This window comes from Bison bison, unplaced genomic scaffold (assembly GCF_000754665.1).
Source record: "Bison bison bison isolate TAMUID 2011002044 unplaced genomic scaffold, Bison_UMD1.0 scf7180017864043, whole genome shotgun sequence".
NCBI classification, from domain to species: domain Eukaryota; kingdom Metazoa; phylum Chordata; class Mammalia; order Artiodactyla; family Bovidae; genus Bison; species Bison bison.
This window is the reverse complement of record NW_011494615.1, coordinates 4,707,020-4,727,479: the sequence shown is the minus strand read 5'-3', so window position 1 is coordinate 4,727,479 and position 20,460 is coordinate 4,707,020. Positions and strand designations below refer to the sequence as shown.

Below are 20,460 nucleotides of genomic sequence, written 5' to 3'. Positions count from 1 at the left end.
TCTGTGATGTTTCCAAATAGATTATAAAAGTAGTAATTATCCATTCATCCTGGGTTTTTCAAGGACATTCCTAAGTGTGACATGAGAATAATTCACTTCCTATTTCCTTTCTATTTTATCTGAGGGTTTATATTCTTTTTAAAGTAAAAAAAATAAAAAAATAGCAATGATTTGGTTTGAAAAGTTAACCTTTAATATTAGTCTTCTTTGAGAGACTTGAAATCGCTGTTATTTTGACTTTGACTTAATATAATTCAAATCTTTAAAATCATTGTTTTGGAGAAGGGGTTTGGCAATATCCAATTTTGTCATTGTTGTTAGGTTAACAGCATTTAACCTAAGAAAAATGTGTTTGATTTTGCTTTTTGCAGAGTGGCCTCTACTTTGACCAAAGAAACTATAGCAGTCTTAGACATAGCAAACCCACCTCTGCCTACTATTCTCGGGTTTGTCACAAGATTTTTTGGCTTTATTTGTTTTATCCAACTTTAACACATTTCTAATCCCCTGTTTTGCATTTTGACTAGTTAGGACTAATCTGTGAATGGCTGTGTTTGTACAGGTTTGTGATAACTGAATTCACATTGTCTGTGTGAGTGTATCTTTAAATGATGGTAAGTGTTGAATCACCACATTTATTAATGAGTACCATTTTTTCCAATTTTTTAAGTGAAAAATATTTACATTTACAAAAAAGTTCAAAGAATTGTATAGTAACCACCTGCATACCTATACTCAGATTCGACAATGAACATTTTTACTGTATTTCCTTTATCGTGTAATTATCTGTCTGACTGTCCCACTGTGTTTCCATCAGTCCATCTTTTTGGGAAGGGCACATTTCAAAATAAGTTGTAGGCATCAATACATATCACGGTGTATGTCCTTTTACTAAAAGTGTACATGTGGAAATATGAACTATAAGTGTGATGAGAGGGAATGCCCTGGTGGTCCAGTGGTTAGGGCTCAGCGCTTCCACTGCCAGGGCCTGAGTTCAGTCCCTGGTTGGGGAACTAAGATCCCACAAGCTGAACACCACGACCAAGAAAATATGTGATGAGAAGAATGTAATTATGTAATGTGAGAATCTCTTGTTCTTTCAAGGCATTTGGCACACCGTACGTTTAGAACATATTAAATATATGGCACGCAGTATATTTAAAATAATTTAGTTGTCAAAACCTGCATACATGATTTAGTCTTATTTTCCATGTCTGATTGGGCTTAGTGAAAAAGAACTGAAAATGTATTGAGATGACATCAGGAAAAAAGATTTAATTCCTTTTTAAATAATGCTGTGCCTTGTTTAATGCATGGATTCACTGTGACCAGTATAATTTATCTAATTAAACTAAAGTACTTTGCCCATGGCTTGTTCTGAAATATAGGTTTTCAATCCACTTGGAAAAGAGTGTTCATAGCAATAACTCAGAGCTCATTACCTGGCTCCCCAGTAATCAGGATAAGCCCATTCGATGTCAAGGAGCTGCTGGTAACTGCTGCGATGTGGCCACGGTTTGCACACTCCCTGTGCCATGGCCCTTGTTCCCAGAACATTTCCTTAGGTGGCCCTCTCATCTCCTAACGTTAATGTTCAAAGACCAGTGGGACTTAAAACACATTTATAGAAAACTGTTCCAAGTGTTTTTCTTTCTGATCCCTTAAAATTGATAGTTAAAGAGACTTCTAACGGTTAAGTTTTTCTCACTGTGTGTGTACTTAGCTGCCTTAAACACTTATGAATTACTGGTGAATTATGAAATATAGAATAAACATAAGCTTTCATGATTGTGAGACCAGTTCTCCCTTTCTTTTCTTGCTTGTGTTTTGTTTTTGTTTCTTAGCAGTCTTCCTCCCTGTACAGCGACCCTCTGGCGACATCCAAGAGCTACAGGGTTAGTACTTCCTGAGGAGTGTGGGGCCTTCAGAGCTGCCGGTTCCTTTCCTTTGGGTTAAATCATGCACTTTCTCCATAGGCCTCCTCCACTGTAAATTCTGGTCTGCTGAGAAGTGCCAGTCTGGTTTGTATTTTCCACTTCCAATGTGTGTACTCTTGGCAAAGCCATTGTCATGGTGCTGACTCTAGCTTGACATCTTTCCTCCAGAATAGCCAAGGACACGTGGCTTTAGTGCTGTGTGTACTGCAAAATGTGCTGCCTGTGCTTATAGTACAGAACTTTCGGGGAGTAAAACTGAGTGTATTCTCCTCCCGGTGGTAGATACTGCTGGCTGTTGGTGGGCCCTTGCCTGGAATTGGCTTCCTGTAGAGGAGGTGGGTTCGCATGGGCTCCACCCCACTTGCATACTTGTGTGAGATGGCTGCCTAGGCATGGCGTGTCGTATTTTTGGAGGGGAACAGCTGTGGCCTTGGCCACATCAATACTTGGCTCTAATGAAGCCAGCTGACTCGAAAGCCAAAACAATCGCTCTGTGTAATGTGCAATTTTGAGTTGGTTGCTTTCAGGCTGTTTGTTTTGTTGTGGCCTCTTCTAGTGACCGGGAACCTGAGGCTTTATGCTTAGTTTTATCATGACAGTGGGCAAAGCTTTCTGTACCTCACTTTCTTACCTGTTTTCTTCCCTCTTTTGAGAGAATAAATTGGTAAATGTTCTCCTAATTTCATAACATGATGAAAGGCAGTGCTGTAACCAGTGGTGTTGAAATGAAGTGTGAGCCTGAAGCTTTACTGAGGCTGACGCAGGAATTTATGCAGACATAAATGAGTCTTATCACCTCGGGAGGCTGTGCACTTAAACACTGTTCTTCAGCTTTTTTGGAACTGAGTACTTTGAAGAAGTTATATGACTTTGAAAATAACTTTGACGCTGAATGGCTAAATGGCATTTCCTTTGTTCTTCAGGTGTCATTGTATAATGGTGGATTATATAACCCTTACGGTTCTCGAACTGTAAGTCCAAGCAGGGGGAGGTGGCGAGGAGGGTGAGGTGTAGGTGGGCACAGTTTACTTACAAAGAAAAAGCCAGTTAATCGGACCTGTAATAACTCTCCAAGCTGTGACCCATCAGCTTGTCAACTGTGACTCTCCCCCAAGCTGTGAGGAAGCGCCTGCTGCAAAATGAGGCTTCAAGTGTGAAGACAGTACAAGCAGAGAAACCTCTTTTCTGGCTCATTAGTTCCTCAGGGAGAGAATGAGAATAGCGCTTCTCGGGGCACCCCCTTCTTCTCTCCTTGCTCTTGCCGTGGGCTCCTGGGTCATGAGGGTAGGAGCAGTAGGGCTCCAGCCGGGGGAGTAACAGTTACCTTAACCTGGGAGCCAGGGTGAGTCAGGTCCAGGGGCACTGATGTATTCCCAGCGGGAAAAGGAGCTGATCATTATTGTAAAACCTGTTTTCTTGGAAACTTTATAGCCATCTGAATACAGTTTTCACTCATCAAGAGCGAGTTCATCCCGAAGCAGTCCTGTGGTGAGCTGCCTGGTCTCTTTGCATGTTCTGTAGACACTTCTGATTGGTTCATTAATCTGTACTCACAGTTCAGAATATTGAGGGTGTGGTGTGTTTCACCCTTTTCTGCATGGGTTGCCATTTTCCTTCAGTACACAAACTCAAGAACTAATTTGTCTGAATTGGTGGTTGCTGTATGAATGTGACGTAGCACATAATTCTTAAATGAGTCTGAATCTACTGCCATTAGAATTTTTTTTTTAATTTATTTGTAACTGTCATTTGGAAATTCTTTTTTTTCCCCCCAGTGGTGGTAATTCAGGGTGTGAGTTAGCTGCCCTGTCCTTTTTCTTTCTCCTTTTCGTCTCTACTTTATACATTGAACCATTCCACTTGCTTCCTAGCCCTTCAATCAGTGGAGTGAGAGAAGAAATGAAATACATCAACTTTTTAAAAATTGCTACGTAAAACACAAAACTGGGATGATTCTAATTACCCAGTCTTTCTAGAGTATTAAAACTTGTTTTAAATTTATAAACGTAATATTAGCTTAAGGAAAGTACAAAGTAAAAGTCCTCTGCCCCTATTCTCCTGTTTCTGTCCCCCAAATGCAGCCTCTGTTTGTGTATGACGTTTGAACAGTATGCAAGTGATTCATGTATATAATGCTGCTTAACTTGTTTCTTTACTCACAGTATCTTTTCAAATCAGTATATAAAGATTTATTTTATTCTTTTTTGCGGGGGGACATTTAAAAGATTTTAAAAAATAAGTCATGTCCCTTTCTATTTCCACTGAGTGCCTCTTGGGGATTAGTTTTATGTCAGCACATTTTTTTTTAATGGCAGTGTATCATCATTCTGTTAGTGCGTGGGCTGTCCATTTGAAAAACTCCTCCCATTTTGATGAGCTTTTAGGTTGTCAGATTTTTGTTTCAACAGATACTTGTACAATGAACATGCTTATACAAGTATATTTTTGTGTACTTATATGAGTAGATAGATCTGCATGGTAAATTGCTAATCATGAAATGATGGGAACCAAAGAGTATGTACATTTATATATTACCATATTACCCACCATAAAGACTGTGCTAATTACTGTTTTTAATAGAAAATAATGACTTTTTTAGGAAACACCTTGTTATTCTTGATGATGTTAAAATTGGAGAAATTATTAAGCAGTGTCTTAAAGGTCAGCATAGGTTACTTTGTGGAGTAGAATAGGCAAGTTATATGGGCTTTCCTCTGTGTATATGTTTGACTCATTTTTCCTGCCATTTCCAAGTGACATTTATCAAGGATTCCACTCTTACAGTTAACAAAAAGTTATTAAAGGGATGTTTAAGGAGATAAAAGCTTTTTCACAGCAGGAAGTTTAGTTTTAACCCACCTGGTAATAAAATTCCATTTGGCAATTCTTGAGCCTGATGTCATTTTTAGTGTCCCCACTGTGATGGTCCCTTGCCAAAAAAAAAAAAAAAAAACTTATGGTAATGTTTTTAGTCGAGTGTAGAATCTTGTCCTTGTGTGCTGGCTAAATGTGATTTCATTTGCAAGCTGGGCCTCAGAGTTAGTACCCCAGTGATGCCAGAATGGCTCCTTAGTGACGTCAGAATGGAGGCAGCCTGCACACACTGAAGGTGTGTCTTCCACTGCTGCTGAAAGAGCAAGGGGGCTGCGCAGTGATGTTAGAATACCTCCATGTGCTGCACAGGAGTGAGTAAAGGGCAACAGGAATCATCGTCTCAGTGTCCTTGGTGGTAGGAAATTCTGTGTTTGACATAAATTATTTCATTTGAGAAGATTATTTTTCTCTCCCAAACTAAAAGACAGTGTATTTATTGACTTAATGAATTATAAGATTATAATGCATTGTAATCAGTGGCTCCCAGAGGGCCTAGAGGTTTAAAAAGCATGAGGTCCCTAGCAGGTTTTGGCTAGTAGAGACATGCTTCACCCCCCTTTTCCTTTCATTTAACTTAAAAGGTAAAGTAAATACTATTTTAATCTTTGTGCTCTTTGGAACTATCTTTTGGTTTTGGGTGATTATTCATTATGCCTCAAAACAGCCTTTTGGTTTAATGGTGCTCAGTAGTGGTGCTAATTACAATCGATACTCATAGGGAGCATTTGCGTGTTTCCCAAAGCCTGCCTTCCTGTGCGTATGGTCACGGGAAGACCATGTACCTATGGTGAAACTGCATCTTTGTCATTATCTGCTTTTAATATCCGTAGTTTCTCGACGATGACACCGCAAGCATTGCGTCTTCTGGTTGTGCCAGCCGTGGGCGAAGGGACAGCGTGGTGAGCGTGTTCTGCATGCAAACACATCGAATAAGTTTTAAAATTGCAACACTGTGTGATCACATGAAATCTATTGCAAACTGAAATTTGCACTTGACAAAATGAGCATTCTCTTCAAATTTAGTTTATATGAATAATTTACCTTCAGAAATGTATTCCTGAGAATACATTTTCTCAGTGGGCTGTGTAAGCTTTCCTAATGACACCTCTTATGTGCTAGTCATTATGTACTTGACAGATTTTCACTTTTTATTCTTTGTTGCTGTTTTATGCACATGCATGTATATGCACAGTTCACCAAAAACAAAAAATCCTCAAACAAGATTAATGTTTCCACATTCTTTAAAACTCATTACTATGGATTACAAATCATGCTGCCATTAATTAGTAGTTTTCTTTGCTATGTATTTAACTATTGTTTATATGTCTTTTAAGACCTGTGAATTTTTTGAGTTGCTGATGGCAAAATTTAAAAATATTGTCTTAGAATTCAACTAGAGTTACAGTTGTAAAGGTAAGAAATAGCTACATTAGAATATAAATTATATGATTTCAGGTTATTTTTTTTTTGATGAAGCAAAGAATTTTACAGAGAGCTGATGACATTTTTTCTATATTCAGAATTGATTTGAAAATTACATTGAGGAGAATGGTGTGTCAGCTTAGAGCTAAAAGAAAAAAAGAGAGCCCAATAACTGAGAGGCTGTAGAGGCTATAATTCCGTTAAGAAATTAGAAGGCCATTTACTTTGAGTCATGTTTTGTGAAAGATTGTGAACCCAAGTTTTTCTTGGAAAAGGGTAACAGCAAGAGTCTGTGAGCTTTGTTGCCAGAAATACAGTGATTGAACTAAGACAGTTTTGGTTCCTTGGCAAGCCAGGTAGTGCTCATAATCACGGCTGAAGAGGAAAGAACAGTCCCCGCCACCCACAAACACCCTGGAAAGTGATGGAGTGGAAGGGGCAGCGGCTTGGACCGTTGCTCCAACCTATTAGTTGCGTTAATAGTGATTTCTTTATTTATTATTTTTATTTATTTATTTATTTCTTTAATGAGCATGTAGTAACTATCTTTGTAGGTAGGCTTAATATATCACGTAAATGAACTATCAAAATTCTGAGATGGTGGGTACCTTTATAGTATTATATGTAAATTTAAGTTGCATTACTATTACTGCAAACAGGAATACTATTGTGTGATCATCTCAGCTCTTCATAAAACTTTGTATTTGTAAGCCTTAAAGAAGGCATCTTTGTGGATGGGCTTCCAGATTCCTTTCTGGAAGAGAAGAGTTTTTGAGCGAGGTAATCAGACAGAGCCGAGGTAAGCAGTAGCTGATGAGTGAGGTAACAAATGTTCATTGATTAAAGCAATTATCCTTCAATAAAAAGAAAAAAATGTTCATTGTCTTTTAATTCAACAAATGCTTATGGAGTGAGTACCAGTTATATTTGAGGCACTGTGTTAATTGCTGGGAATAATGTGGTATGCTACACAGGCCAGATTACTGACTTCATGGAGCTTACATCCTAATGAAAGAAATAGGGGAAAAAAACTGGTAAAGGAAGGAACAAAAGGAGAAAGTAAACCTAGAGACTGTGAAGAGAAAAAGCAGGTGATATGATAGAGGACACTGAGTGGAGTGTGTGTCCCTTCGGGATGGGGTGATCAGAGAAGGCATCTCCAAGGGAGGTGAGCTTTGAGCTGAGAGTTCTTAGGCCAGTGCCAACAGCTAAGGTGGGAAGAGACTGTTGTGTTTAGGAAACCAGAAAGACGCCAGTGTAGTTCCTTCATTGTTTTGTTCTACAGTTCCTGGTCCTGAGAAGTATGAAAAAGAGGAAACTGTGGAAACTGGGTAAAAGGCACAATAAATACTCTGCAGGTAGTTCTGCATTCAGCATATATGTGCTTAACAGAGTCGACAGCTACAATGCATTAGACATTTGTGGAAAATAGTAGAGGCTTTAGGTAAATGCTGTCCTAGAATCCCTCGTGGTGAGGGTGATGCTCCTCTTCAGGCAGTAGATGATCTCTGTAGCATAGAACTCTGACTAAAATTAATAAGAGTTTATTTTAGGGAGCTGTGATGTCATTTTGGAGCCCTTTACATTCTTTCTTACCTTCTTGAGTAGGTAATCACAGCACTTCCCTCATTTCATTTCTTGATACTTTATCACACAACAAAAAGGTTTCCCCTCATATGACAATGTTCTTATCGTTTTCTTCTCTCTCTCCTTAATGTTAAAGCATCTCATTTTCTTCTAACTGAAAGGTTTCTGCCGCTGATTATTTTAGCCGCTCCAATCGTAGGGGGAGCGTCGTCTCCGACGTGGATGACGTGAGCATCCCAGATGTGACCAGCGTGAGTGCAGCGCATGGGGACCCACTGTCTCAGGCTTGTGACTAACAGCTAATACAGTAGCTATTTTAAAATCAGAATTTAATTTATTTGAGTACACTAGCATTGAATAGTTTTTTGTTTTGTTTCAAAATGTATACATTGATATGTTCTTATTTTTTTAACAATTTTTCCTATGGAAATTTTCCAGAAGCAGCCCAAACAATTATTGATATTTTGCTAATTTTGTTTCATCTGTTTCTTCCTCTTTCCCTCCTTTTTTTCCCAGAATTATTTTAAAGCAAGTCCCGTACATCATGCCATTTCCCAATAAATACTTCAGTATGCCTCTCTAGTTAAGAACTTTTTTCTTATTTATTGTATCAGACCTAACAAAATGATAAAAAAAACTCCTTAAAACCATCTAATACCTTTCCCATATTTAGATATTCCTGATCGGTCTTAAAATTTTTCTTCTCTTTTCATTTGGTGAATCTATAAATTTTTAGGTGGACTTTGAAGGTTGAACAATAAAATGCGCTACTTAGTAAAATGTCACTAATTAACCATAACTGGGAAGAATCTGAATGGATGTAAACATTTGGATTGTGGCGTTGTCTTTGAAGAAGTGCCTGCCCGTAGCTTTCACTTCATTCTGTGTGCTCTGTGCTCAGTCATGTCCAACTTTTTGCGACCCCATGGACTGTAGCCTGTCAGACTCCTCTGTCCATGGAGTTCTCCAGCAAGAATACTAGATTGGATTACCGTTTCCTCCTCCAGGGGATCTTCCCAATCAGGGATCGAACTGTGTTTCCTGAATCCCCTGCATTGGCAGGCAGATTCTTTTACCACTGGGCCACCTGGGAAGCCCTCACATTCATTGGGAGCTGCATTTAGGAAAGAGTGTCCAGTAGAAACGCCTGGAGGCATTTACCTTAATGAAGGAACCCACAGCAACAGATGTCTACCTGCCTGGTATTTCTAACAGCCTGATTTTCTGTCTGTAACACCTCTCTGTTGCTGACATTAGTGTTGTTTTTGTGTTGTTTTGCCCTTGAACCAACAACTGCTCTAGTTATCAACTCTTTGAAGCAGATGAGGCAGAGTTTCTTAACAAAAAATTAGACCCTTTTTTTAATGAAGAGACAGTTCTTTACATTTAGCACATCACAGATTGTATTTAAATAGCTACTTCTGAATGGCTTATCCTAGAAAACAATTCCAAGTGTGGTCCTCAAGTGTTCCAGATTGTTGGCTCTCAGAGCTGGCTGAGCAACAGCCCCTGTCTTGGCTTTCATCAGATCAAAGAATCTCTTTGCACCCAAGTTAGAAGACTGGCTCCCAGGTCCTTCACCTGAAATATTGCCTATTTTATTAATTTGCTTATTAACCTGTTTTTTCATAGATATAATCAGTTTAATTTATTATGTACACCCTTTCTCTTAAAAACTTTGACTCTGTTTAGCACCTAATGTGATGTCTGAGTTACTGGTTAGGTCCTCCTTACGTTTATTTCTTCACAGTTTATTTTAGTAACTTATACAGAAGTGAAAAGATTGACTTTATTTTTAAAGTCTTCCACTGCTGCTTCTAATCAAATAAAACTCTTCTCCCAGTAATTATTTATCTACACATTTTAATAAAAATTATACATATTTAAGATACATAACTAATGATTTGGATTTGATACACATGTATATAGGCTTCTTGTTGTTAATTTAGCCTCTAAGTCGTGTCCAGCTCTTTTGCAACCGCATGGACTATAACCTGCCAGGCTCCTCTGTCCATGGGATTTCCCAGGCAAGAATACTGGAGTGGGTTGCCATTTCCTTCTTTAGGGGGTCTTGCCGATCCAGGGACAAACCCTGCATCTCCTGCATCGGCAAGTGGATTCTTTACCACTGAGCCACCAGGGAAGCCCCCATGTAGGCTGTGCATATGTATATCAAGTCATGCTGTGCACCTTATAACATAAGCACAAGATTCTCCAGAGCGTTAGTTGGTAGACTTGGCCAGCGCCCTGTTTTATAGCCTATGAGCCGCAGTGATTTTTTTTTTTTTTTCCTGAATGGTTGTCTAAGTACCTATGTAATATCCTTAATTTTGCCTCTTGGCACAGCCTAAAATAATAAAGTTTGTTCAAATGCCTTAATATAATACTCTTATCTCTTGATCACACAGTATATTGGATTTATGATATGGGTAACAGAAGGGTTGCTGCTTGCTGAAAGTGGCTCTCCATATCAGATATGCATAGCTCAGTTATATCAAATCTCCAGTGTTCTTTTAAAAAAGAAATATAATTTAGAACAAAATGCATCTTTATTTCTAAACAACTCTTTCTATTTCTAAACAACACTTTCAAATGACGGTATTAAAATGTATTCACAACTAAAATTGTTTCCATTCAAAAAAATTCCGTTACGTTTTACCATTTTAGTAGGACAAAATTATCGGTCACAGTAGTCATATGCTGAGACAAGGCCAATGGGCCTCTTCATCTGAGAATAAGAAATACCTTTCTTTGAAACAGAGGGTTTCAAAGATTTGACAAGATATGTATTCTAAGAATGGAGAAGGAAATGGCAACCCACTCCAGTGTCTTGCCTGGAGAACCCCAGGGACAACAGAGCCTGGTGGGCTGCCGTCTGTGGGGTCGCACAGAGTTGGACACACATTTTTCATGTGCTAATTTCAACAAATAATCATGGAGTTTGGACTTAAAGAGAAACGATCTGTGTTCTATGATGTTAAGAGCAAAGCATTTTCAGATTTCCCAGACATAGATAAGATAAAAGCATTTATCACCGAAATATAGAAAAGATGACAGTTGACACTTTGTTTACTGGTTGATAATTTGAAATTCTTGAAAGCAGCAGTGAAGTTTGCCATCATGTGCTCTTCTTTGCAGATTAACACGAATGTAAAATATTAGAAGCCTGTTAGCTAGCTTTCCATTTCCAACTATCAAGGAAACCCTTTACTCGATTGGAAAAATACGTATTTAGTTATTTAGGAATGTAATGACGTAACATGTACTTGAAAGTTTTTGAGAATAGTAAGCTGTCGTCAGTACTCATAAGCAAGTTCTGAGGTCTTTACTAATGATTTATTTTCAGTCTTCTTCTCTATCTCAGTTTAATTTGCTTGTTTTACAAAATTGTGACCATATAGTATTATATATAGAGCCTTTGTTTTCTGACTTTTCATATTACTACATTATTCATTTTTTCTGTGTTATTCATAAACAACAATTTTCGAAAAATCAGCCATAGTCACCATGTTTTACATTAGATCCTCAGACTTTATTTATCTTACAGCTGCAAGTTTGTACCCTTTTACCAGCAGCATTTCCTTCTTTTATACCTTAGCATATTAAAAATGACTCCATTTTATTCTGTTTAAGACCCTTTCCAGGGTCTGGTGGAGTCTGGGTCATCATTTTGAACACAAGCTTCTTGTTGCAGTGCAGCTCTGTGGACCTCTTGGGCATTTAGAATACCAGGTTTCAGCTCGCTTTTTGTCTAAGTGGAAGGCTGGCATAATGCAGCACGAGGAGGAGAATTGGGGAGTCTCTGGCCAAGTCGCTGCAGCCAAAACGACCGGGCTGCGGTGGGGCTGCTCTCAGCGCTTCTGCTGCTCCGCAGTCTGAAGCTTGGCGCGTGGTCAGCCTGGGTTGCGGCAGTCCTGTCAGAGGAGAGTGACAGCAGGAGAATCAGCCCTGTGGTCGACTGGGTCACTCATGCCCCCTCTGAACTGTAAGATTTCGCTCAGGTATCTGCCTGTTAAGAAATGGATGGGTTGGGGGTCATTTGTTTGAGAGCGATTTAAGGGGACAGAATTTCAGATGGACCTGGAAGATTGTTTCTGAATGCTGCTTGTTTTTCTCTTTAACTCATTAGAAGAGAGTTGGAAGGTACTCTAAGGAGAATAAGGCAGTCTATTTAGATGTAGTATTTCTTTTGTTCTGAGGAATAACACGTTAAATATTAAGCAATATATTTTTACTAGTATAGACATGAGGAAGGTAATTCCTTCTTATGGCAGTATTTGCCAACATGAAAAACTATTGTTACTGCTTGTTTAAGACCCTTCATATGTGACTTTAAGAAGTCAAAATGAAGTAATGTCCATTCTTTTTTAAGGGTATTGTAGTAAGAAGCAGCAAAAATAATTCAAAGGCTAAGACAGGATTTATGTTCTGATTTAGTACTTATAGAAAAAGGTGTTTACTGAGACAGAAAATGAACATGATAAATGTAATTTTTAAAAAAAGAAAACTTTCAAATATGAGGAAGTTAGAGTGAAGTGATCTGAACTGAGCCAGAAATAATGATGTTTTGTGTTTTAATAATTAACTGAGGACAGTTTTCAAATCTCTTCTCTAGATTGGGCTGGAAGGATTATTGGTCTATAAGTTGGGGTCTGGGTATGTTTTCATTTAGTTAAATTTCTCTGTGATTTTTTTTCTCCCTAGTGGTAATTGGGACAGTATATACAGGTAAATAATGGGAAAAAATTGACAAAACTCAGATCTGGATCCAGCTCTGGGATTTAGTTGTTCATCCTTCAGCAAGATCTAAAATTTCTCTTTCCTCAGCTGTACAGTCAGAGTTTTAGGCGAGACCTTTAAGGTCCTTCTCTTCTCGAAACACTGACGGAAACGACCATAAGGCCTGTCTGTGAGAGAGGATAGCTAGTTATGCCATCTCCAGACAGTAGGATACTACACAACTATTAAATGAGGTCAGCCTGTAGGCGCAGAAGAAGTGTAATTCATTTATTCACTCATCTGACAAGTTCTCAGTCCTTCTGTATGCCAGGTGCTATTCTTGGTGTTAGGAATACAGAAAAGAACATACAGACATGAAGTTTACATTAAAGAGAGAGATCAGATACTAAATAGATTAATAAGTATCATGGGGTCAGGGAGTGATAAATGCCATGAAGAAAAATACTTTCTCTAATCTCTGAAACATGGTGAGGGAAAAGAGAATATATGGGATGTGCTTGGGACACCACTGTTAGAGTTTTGTAAAGACTTGGGAGTAGATTGCCCTTGAGGGAAGCACATGCCCTTTGTGCTGTCTGATTTTCTTTTTTTAGATACTTGTGCATATATTAGTTAAAAAGCAAAAACAAGAAGCATACAACCAAATCCTCGGACTGTGGAGAATGTTTTTGAGGATACATTTAACATGCTGTAGTCCAGTCTGAGCTTTTTTGGCTAAGTGTGCTAGCCTTATCTGTGTGTCCTGTGTACTAATAATGTAATAAAGTTTATTGGCTTTTGGTTTTATCAGACTTTTTCTTCTGACATGTATGAGTATTTTTGTGTGTGTGTAACTTTTGCAATGCTAGAGTTTACATTTATATGTAGTTTTCTTTTAATTGTTTCAAATACCATGAAAAGAAAAATCTATGCAAAAGTTCTAACTTTTTTCATAAGGATAGCTTGCTTACGCTGTCTTCCTTGAATAAGAATTGAAGTTAACATCTTGTCTTCTGTGTCCCAACTTTTATTTCAGTTTTAGTATGTTTACTTTTAGGATCCAAATATCAGTTGAACTTGGAGAACTCAAATGGTGTCACTTCTTTTTTTCTTCCCCCTTAAAAAAATCAAAAGGCTCAACATCTTTTCTGATTTTTATCTCTGTTCTTTTCTAGTTGGATGAAAAATCTGATAAACAGTATGCTGAAAATTACACAAGGGTGAGTATATAAATTCCTAAAGAAATTAAGTTCTCGAGGTCACTAGCTTACTTTCTACTACTATTTTATTCTTGATTTTACAACAGTTTAACTCATGGAGTTACTGTTCCTTTCTTCATCTACTTCCTGTCCTTGACCCCCAAATTCCTCTGCACTTGAATCATGTGAAGCCTTGGGAAGAGAGGAGACACTGCATTTTATTTCCTTGCATGTCACCTCTTAAACTTGGGGCTGCTCTTTTGATTTTCGGTCCTCTAGAATTTCATCCTGAGAAGAAGCCATTACAATGGTTTGCCAGTTCTGTCCAGTAGAAATATAATGCAAGCCACAAATGTAAGCCACATGTGAATCTTCTAGCAGCCACACTAAAATAGTAAAAGGAAACAGATAAAATTAATTCAAATGATATATTTTATTTAACCCGTATGTCCAAAATATTTTAAGCATAATCAACATGAAAACTTATCAGTGAGATATTTTACATTCTTTTTTCACATCAAGACTTCAAAACCTGGTGTGTATTTCACACCTGAGAAAGAACTCTGTGTTTGGAGCAGTCACATTCCAAGTGCTCAGTCACCGCATGTGGCTAGTTGTCTGCTGAACTGTCTGCCCAAATCTCTGCCGTTTATTAATTCAGGAGCATCATCCACAGCTGAGGGCAAAATGCTGTTGCTCTCAGCTGCAGACAGTGTCTCCAGCTTTTATCAAAAAGTGTTAGGAAAAGAAAAGGTTCTAAAGAAGCAGCTTCAGGAACCTGATAATTAGCATACCAACAGAGCATTCTGGAACTGTTCAAAATCAAGCTGATGTCCTCACCCCAGCGCTGTTTACAGTACAGTAAAGATAAACTTAGAAAACAGACAACTCTTCACACGAACTGTTTCCTTCTTAGTGATTATGAATCCTAGATTCCAAAAGAGTGAGCAAACGCAGTTGTGCTGAGTATGTCTGGGCCCATCTCTGGGTAACCCCCGTTTCCCCCCGCCCACCAAGGCCAGTCTGAACTGCTTGTGGACTGCATTCGGTAACTTCTTATCCACACTGTGTTAGAGCTCTTCCTGTCACCCTGCCCCACTTTTAGCTTCCACAGCGATTTATTTTTAAAGAACTAAGACTTAAAAGTGTCATCTGTCTTTTTCTCTAGCCTTCATCTCGAAATTCTGCCTCAGCGACGACCCCTCTAAGTGGAAACTCATCCAGGCGAGGAAGTGGGGATACCAGCAGCTTAATAGACCCAGACACCTCATTAAGTGAATTGCGGGTAAACCGCCATTTTGGTTTGCTTTTTATAAACATTTTTTATTTTTGGCTTCTTTGTAGTATACTAGAACCATTTAACATTTAATGTGACTTGGTAGGAAGGAAAGAAGTATGAGTCCTTTAAAAAAAAATTGTTAATACAGTTCAAGAATGTGACTAGGGTCTGAAAGGAAGGAGATTAGTTAATTCTCTTCTATTCTCTTTTCTGAAGATTTGATGGTATTTGGAATGAGGTCTGCTAGTTTACAAATGCCAAAAAAACTTTCTAATGTATATAAAAGTCATCCTTTCAAGTAATTGGCCACATTTTAGATGGAAAATATGTGGATGTACAGGAAACCAGACTTTGGGGGTTATTAGTCTTTTGAGCCATTATAGTATTATTTGGCTGCTTGAATACAGTTATCGCTCAGTTTCATGATAAGACAAGTATGATAATATTTGGGATGACAGAAATACCTGAGTAATGAAAGCTCATTTAACCCATTAGTTGAGCCTCCAGTCTCATTAATAACCCTTTCAAGATATCTATGAATGTCTATTTGCTGAGCAAGCTGTTTGTAAGGAACGGGGCAAGGATGGTAATAAAAACTGCATTTATTCATTCATTCAGCATATATCGAGCACTTGGCCCCATAGGTTCAGGCAGTAAAACATACTTTGGAAACCTGAGGAATTCACTGTTTCACATGGAAGACAAGTGGATATAAACCAGTAAAGCCAGGTGGTGTGGTACTACCATAGTAGCAAGAGTAAGGCTGTTAAGGGAATTCAGAGAAGCATCGTCTAAATTGGAAGAGATAATGAAAGGCTTTTCAGAGGAGACAAGGAGTGAAGGAACAGTAAAAATTAACCAGGCAAAGAAGCCGAAGCGTGAAGGTGTTCTCTGATAAATTCAGAGAACCAGAAGGTTATCTGTGTAGCAGAGTTGCCAGAGGATAGGATGGAAAGTGGGGATTCGTAATGGATGAGAGAGAAGGCTGGAGGAGTACTGATGGGCCACATCTCAAAACACTTTGTGTGGCCGCCTGAAAGGAATTCAGGTTCACCCTGACGACAGTGGGATAAGAAGCAGGGAAGCGCTGCTATCGGATTTGCATTCCTAAAGGTTGACCACAGGCTGGAAGAAACCTTGGAGGCAAGAACTGTTACTCTGTGGTTGAACAGTGGGGAGGAGATGAGCAAGTCAAAACTGTATTGGGAGGAAATGCAGGCAGCTTCCTCTGAAGAGAGTGTTGGAGACTGGAAGTTGATTGGCCAATAGTGTTAAGAGAGGGTTTTTGTTTTCTTTTAAAGGCAGCCTTAGTAGTTATTTTCATTGGTTGGATTGAGCCAGTAGAGAGAGACCATGAAGTTAAGAAAGGAGAGGAATAACTGAACTTAAAGTGCCTGAGTAGGTGAGAGGAATGTCCAGATAAGGTTGGGGGGAGGTGGGCGCCCCTTCCCCCGACACAGTAGAGGAGGAGGGAGGGACCGTCGGTGACCCAGTCAGATTGCAGGCCGCCAGGAGCAGGAGTCCGCGGTGTGATACGGGCAGCTTGTACAGTGGGCTGAGGATTAGCAGAGGCTAGGGGATTGCTGCAGTGGCAGTGGCTGTGCAGGAGGCGGCCCAGGTCACGCTGGCTCTGACTCTGAAGGGGCCCGTGTTGTTGAGCTCTTAGTACCAGTCAGAAGCATGGGGGGCCCAAAGTAAATAAGCTCAGCTCTTGCCTTTAAGTGCTGTTTTCTAGTCCAGTGAAAGACAGGAGAATGGGGCCTTCCAGCGTCAGCCTCAGCTTGTGCTGCCATTTACAACCTCTTGGAAGGAAATGAGCTTGTATGTCCTAGTATCTGGCTCCTAGTAGGCACTCTCTGGTGGCTCAGACAATAAAGAATCCGCTTGCAGTGCAGGAGACCTGGGTTCTATCCATGGGTTGGGAAGATCCCCTGGAGAAGGAAATAGCAACCCACTCCAGTATTCTTGCCTGGGAAATCCCCATGGACAGAGGAGCTGAGCGGGCTACAGTCCATGGGGTCACAAAGAGTCAGACACAACTGAGCGACTAAGCACAGCACAGCATAGGCACTTGATAAGTGTCTGTTGAGGGAACTGAGGAGTAAAAGACAAGCCCACTGGGGAGGGAATGAAGAGGCAGGGGAAATGTTTATGTGATGTAACTCTGTGCAGCGGGCCATTGTTCCTGCCTGTAATTGTAGTTAGGTTCAAGGGCCTGTAGCTGTTATTTCCAACCTAAATCAACCATCCAGAATAGATCTTACATAGCAAGGTTGGGTACAAGGGAGACGATATTTTCCATTTAAAATTTGACCTGCTTTACTTTTTTTTATAAGGATTATGGTAACATTTGGAGCAAAGACTTTTGTCATCATTTAATTGGTGTCCTCAGGATAGACTGTCTCATTTGACATTGTATTTAAAAAGGTTTGTGTTTAATTTCCCTCCCTTTACTTCTCTTCCTCCCAACTGAATTGTGGGCAGTAACCAAGTCATTGGAAGACAACTTGGTTCATACCTGGTTTAACATTTTTTAAAAACTTCTGCATAACTCAGTAAAATTTTCAGCTTGTAATTAATTTGCTACCTATTTTACTAGTTCTCGGTGAAGTGTTATACTCAAAATTATTTAAATGATTTATACAATTTTCAAAATTGTGTTTTAAAAACTGTTATAAGCGATAGCTTTTGTCCATACACAGCCCTGCCCCCGTTTGCTAATATTGCTTCAACAGGAGTCAATGCCAAGAAAATTTTTACTCTGTTGAATTGGTTACTCTAGGGCCTTCCCAGCCCCAGCATCACCTGTGCTGTTTGGAGTGGAAGCCACGTTTGTGTACTGTGACTTCTCTTCTTTTGGTCTGGTCTATTCAGAAGTAATTCACATTTTCATGAATCCTTTGAGACTTTGCGTGTGGTTTTATGCAATGGTTCATTCCTATGTCCTGCAGGATATCTATGACCTTAAGGACCAGATTCAGGATGTAGAAGGGAGATACATGCAGGGGCTTAAAGAACTAAAGGTATCAGGGCCCTCTCTGCAGCCCAAGCATGCTGTCTGTGTGCAGAAGTGTCAGTAACGGTGGTTTCACGGGTTCTCTTAACCCCACTGCACATGGCTTTACTAACAGTGTTTGTCTTTCAAGCATGTGCTTAACCTGCAGTGAAAGGCGAACTTCCAGTCTCTGCTGATATTTACGTGTGTGGTGTATTTTGTGGAATATTCAGCAAAAGATAGCAGGACTCAGTTTTTAAACCTTGTAAAATGCTTACATATCCCTTGTGTCTTAGCCTTACGAAATTGAGTTAGGCAAAAACCTAAGAAATGTTCTAAGAATATTTTTTTTATTGAGAATTAAACCTTAAAATTCTTCCAAGCTAAATAAAAGAGCATTGCCTATTTCTGTCACCAAATGCAGTCAGTGTTAGAAACAGGAGGAAGAAGCATCTGAGAGAGAGAGCATTACCGTAAATAACCCCTGTGGTGGAAAGACCCTGAAGCACGAGGACTGTGTTTTGGTGGTGTTTTTACATATAGGTCAAAAAGGGTTACACACATTCAGTGCCTTAAAGAATTTGGAGGTAAATTTAAATAGGGATCTTCCCTGGTGGCTCAGACGATAAAGAATCTCCCTGCAATGCAGGAGACCCAGGTTCAGTCCCTGGGTTGGGAAGATCCCCTGGAGAAGGGAATGGCTACCCACCCCAGTCTTCTTGCCTGGAGAATTACATGGACAGAGGCTATATTCCATGGGGTCACTAAGAGTCAGACATGATTGAGCAACTAACACATTCACTTTTTACATGGTGGCAAGAATGGCTACTAGTTTTCCAAAGAAATGTAGGTGTGTGGCAGACCTTTTAATTATAAATGGCACTTGATTATCATGCTCTTCCCTGTGTTTCCTTAAGAAGTCCAGGTCTAATATTATGAATTACTGTAAGTTTCTCTGAACACAGGTAGTTCCCTATTTAACATAGACACCAGGCCTCTGAAAATGTGTAAACAAGGCATTCGAGAAAGGTGACTTGGGCAATGCCCCAGGAGCACAGTATGAACCTAACAAGCAAAGGCTTTGCTCAGCTGCCCTGGCATGACTGGACTTGGGCCAAGTACCAGCCAGAACCTTCATGCGGGTGATTGTGGCCCAGAGGCACACAGTTAAGACTCAGGACCAGAAAGGGGGGGAGGCCTATGGAGAGCATTCCTGGGGCGCCTGGACACCACGGACAGCCGTGTGTGGGCACTGGTGACCATCAGGAGAACCCCGATTAGTGTGCCTGTGTGCTCCCGTAGCCTTATTGCTCTCCTCTCCAAGTTTTGGATCTATGACTTGGAAATATCTTAGATCAAGGGAACAAATCCAGGACTTTTCAATCAGTACATTCATTTTAAAGTATTGAGTGTAACATAATGTATCAGGAAAGCAAATGATTGAGAGGAATTCTTACTTGTTTTTCATTTTATTTTGAACATTTTCCTCTTTTTGACCTACCGTTTATTGCATTCTTTGAAGGATACAGAAAACAGATTCACCTTATTTGAAACTCTGAATAGATAAGACCCCTTTTCTTAATTCATAATTAGTGTATAATTGAACTTGACTTCAGATTATGTTTATCCTTGAAATGAGTCTTTTAAACAGAAGAAAAAAGTCATTTACGAAATCATCCAGTTGGTGGTCAAAGCACAGTGGTTGTCGGTGTATCTATATCCTGTTAAAAAAGAATGCTAGGTCATTGCTTATGACATTATTCTCAAGTACGTCTGCCTGTGAGGGGTGTTTTCCCACTCCAACTTCATCCATCATCACCTGGATCTCATTAATAGCACAGATTGCTGGATTCTACTCCCAGATTTTCTCATTCAAAAAGTCTAGGATGGGGTTATTGAAAATTTGCATTTTTAGCCAGGTCCTAGATAATGTTGTTGCTTCTAGTCTAGAACCTACACTGAAAATCAATTCCTTAGATACATTTAAGTAAACTAATTCCTTATGGGTATCACTGTGTGAACTAGATTAAAACCATTAAAACTACTTGACACTTAAACTAGTTCTCTGTGGTCTGTTGTTTAAAGAAAAGTGACTTCCATACATTTTATGTCAGTTTTACTTTATATGTTGTATCCTTGCAGCTGCTGCTTACACTGCCTCAGATTCTGGTGTTCATGCAGTCACACCCCATTTTGTGTGGGACTGAGTTGTGAGGATGACTTTCCTTTTTCTTTTTTTTTTCATTTTTGCTAGTTGTCTCTAAGATGGATCAGAATCATTCTAAATTCTGTACTGTATGGAGTTGGCCTAAAAGTTTGTTCATTTTTTCTGGGAAGAAAACCCCAAAACATTAATATACTCCTGATTTGCAAACAGTTAAGTGTATGTGTTTGTGTATCTTTATTAAGATAAAATTCACATGCCATAAAATTTACCTATTTAAAGTG

The 20,460-nt window shown here is 39.3% G+C and overlaps 1 protein-coding gene across 4 annotated transcripts in view; it reads left to right on the top strand.

Moving 5' to 3' along the window:
* The window catches only part of LRRFIP2 (leucine rich repeat (in FLII) interacting protein 2), a 110,118-nt gene that overhangs the window by 61,831 nt on the left and 27,827 nt on the right, over positions 1–20,460 (top strand). The window contains exons 9-18 of one of the 4 annotated variants that reach the window (XM_010835533.1): positions 372–446; positions 1,845–1,895; positions 1,977–2,021; positions 2,861–2,908; positions 3,369–3,425; positions 5,642–5,710; positions 7,982–8,071; positions 13,715–13,759; positions 14,907–15,023; positions 17,969–18,040. In XM_010835533.1, coding sequence (XP_010833835.1) covers positions 372–446; positions 1,845–1,895; positions 1,977–2,021; positions 2,861–2,908; positions 3,369–3,425; positions 5,642–5,710; positions 7,982–8,071; positions 13,715–13,759; positions 14,907–15,023; positions 17,969–18,040 — 669 coding nt within the window. The remainder of the gene's footprint in view (positions 1–371; positions 447–1,844; positions 1,896–1,976; positions 2,022–2,860; positions 2,909–3,368; positions 3,426–5,641; positions 5,711–7,981; positions 8,072–13,714; positions 13,760–14,906; positions 15,024–17,968; positions 18,041–20,460) is intronic. The other 3 variants (XM_010835530.1, XM_010835531.1, XM_010835532.1) reach the window with 3 other exon arrangements.